The 1,810-nt window shown below is 32.1% G+C and overlaps 1 protein-coding gene across 1 annotated transcript; it reads right to left on the bottom strand.

The window, feature by feature from the left end:
• Positions 1 to 358: 358 nt before the first annotated feature.
• EMWEY_00057120 (Ras family domain-containing protein, putative) lies at positions 359 to 1,252 on the bottom strand (the record flags this gene model as incomplete). The annotated part of the gene is made up of 1 exon (XM_013480560.1): positions 359 to 1,252. The coding sequence occupies one exon, from the start codon at positions 1,250 to 1,252 to the stop codon at positions 359 to 361; it is 894 nt and encodes a 297-aa protein (XP_013336014.1).
• Positions 1,253 to 1,810: the final 558 nt, after the last annotated feature.

The raw sequence follows: 1,810 nt of genomic DNA, 5'->3' as shown, positions 1-1,810 counted from the left end.
TATATATATATATATATATTCCCCTGCTGCAGCACTTGCTGCTGTATACATGATGTATATTTATATATATATTGTATATATACACAACATACAGCATATATATATATGCATTATATATGTATGTATATATACATATATACATATATATATAATAATATTGCTTATATGTTTTTGCTGTTTGTCCTGTTTGTCCTGTTTTTCCTTGTTGTTGGGTATAAAAAATATAATCCTTGTATTAAATACAGAAAATAAGAGAAGAAGAAAGAGAATAAATAAATAAATAAATATAATACCTATATATATACATAATAAATCTAAATAAATAAATAAATAAATAAATAAATAAATAGATAAAGAATTAAGAAGAAGCACAACATCCAAACCTAGAAGAAAGTGAATTATTATTATGTTGATTAAAAGAATCATTAGTAAGTTTAAGTGTCTGTACACCTGAATAATGTTGTTGCTGCTGCTGCTGGTGCTGGAGATTTAATTGTTGATTTTTTAATCTTCTTGCAATTAATTGGAATAAAAGTTGAACATTTAATCCTGTTCTTGCTGAAGTCTCTAAGAAAATAAGCTGATTCTCTTCTGCATATAATTTAGCTGTATGTACATCTATTTGTTTATTATTTATATCTGCCTTATTTGCTGCTAATGCTATTATTATATTAGGATTATAACTTAATTGTAATTGTTGTACCCACATCTTAGCCCGTTCGTATGATGGACCATTGGTCTGGTCATATACAATTATAGCTGCTGCTGCACCTCTATAATACATAGGAGCTAATGAAGAAAATCTTTCTTGTCCTGCTGTATCCCATACCTCAAACTTTACTCCTTCTCCATCTATATCTACTGTCTTAGCAAAAAATGCTGCACCTATTGTTGTCTCCATTGTATTAGAGAATGTATTCTTAACAAAACGTAATACTAAACTTGATTTACCTACAGATGCATCTCCTAATAATACTGTCTTATAGCTTGGTCCTTTTATTCCTCCTGTCTTTGCTGCTGCTGCTGCTGATGATGATGATGATGATGATGATGATGTTGCTGTTGTTGTTGTTGCTGCTGTGCTGCTGCTGCTGCTAGGGGTTGATGATGTTCCTCCTTGTATACCACCAACTACACCAGATAAACGCTGCTGTTGTATACTACTACCTGTATTTGTACGAGAGGGAGGAACAGGAGAAGAAGAAGAAGAAGATGATGATGATGTTATATTCTGTGGCCAAGATGGCATCATCTTCCTTATTCTTCTATCTTCTTCTGTTGTCGCTGTTCCTGTTGCTGTTGTTGTTGTTGCTGTTGTTGTACTTTCTCTGTTGTTATTGGTCTAGTAAATATAAACCCTCAATAGAATAATGCTAAGAATTCCTCATAAACAATTTCCTCCCTTTCTTTCTTAATGACGTAAAAACCCTCAGAAGAAACACAGATTCAGCTGTATGTAAAGGTAGCTGCTCCTCCTGATTATTATGTAGTAGGAAGAAAAAGAAACAAAAGAAAACAATCGCTAAAAATATGCACACAAGATACTGATCCGCATGCAAAATATAATAATTAATACGTCACTATAGATGTTAGAGAAGAAAAAGAAGAAAAGAAAAAGAAAATAACAAAGAGGGATATACGAAGTTATACCCTCTTAATGTCTTCTGTCTTTCTTCTAGTAGCCAGCGACGACTTAGGATTGCACTAGAATGCTCAAGTTGACGTGATAAGGCTAATGAAGAAAAGGAAGGAAAGGTGAAAATATGTTGAAAAAGAAGAAAAAATACATAAATTCCTCCTGATTGCTACT

Source organism: Eimeria maxima, genomic scaffold (assembly GCF_000499605.1).
Source record: "Eimeria maxima Weybridge genomic scaffold, Emw_scaff2063, whole genome shotgun sequence".
Classification (NCBI taxonomy): Eukaryota; Apicomplexa; class Conoidasida; order Eucoccidiorida; family Eimeriidae; genus Eimeria; species Eimeria maxima.
This window is presented reverse-complemented; position numbering and strand designations above follow the sequence as displayed.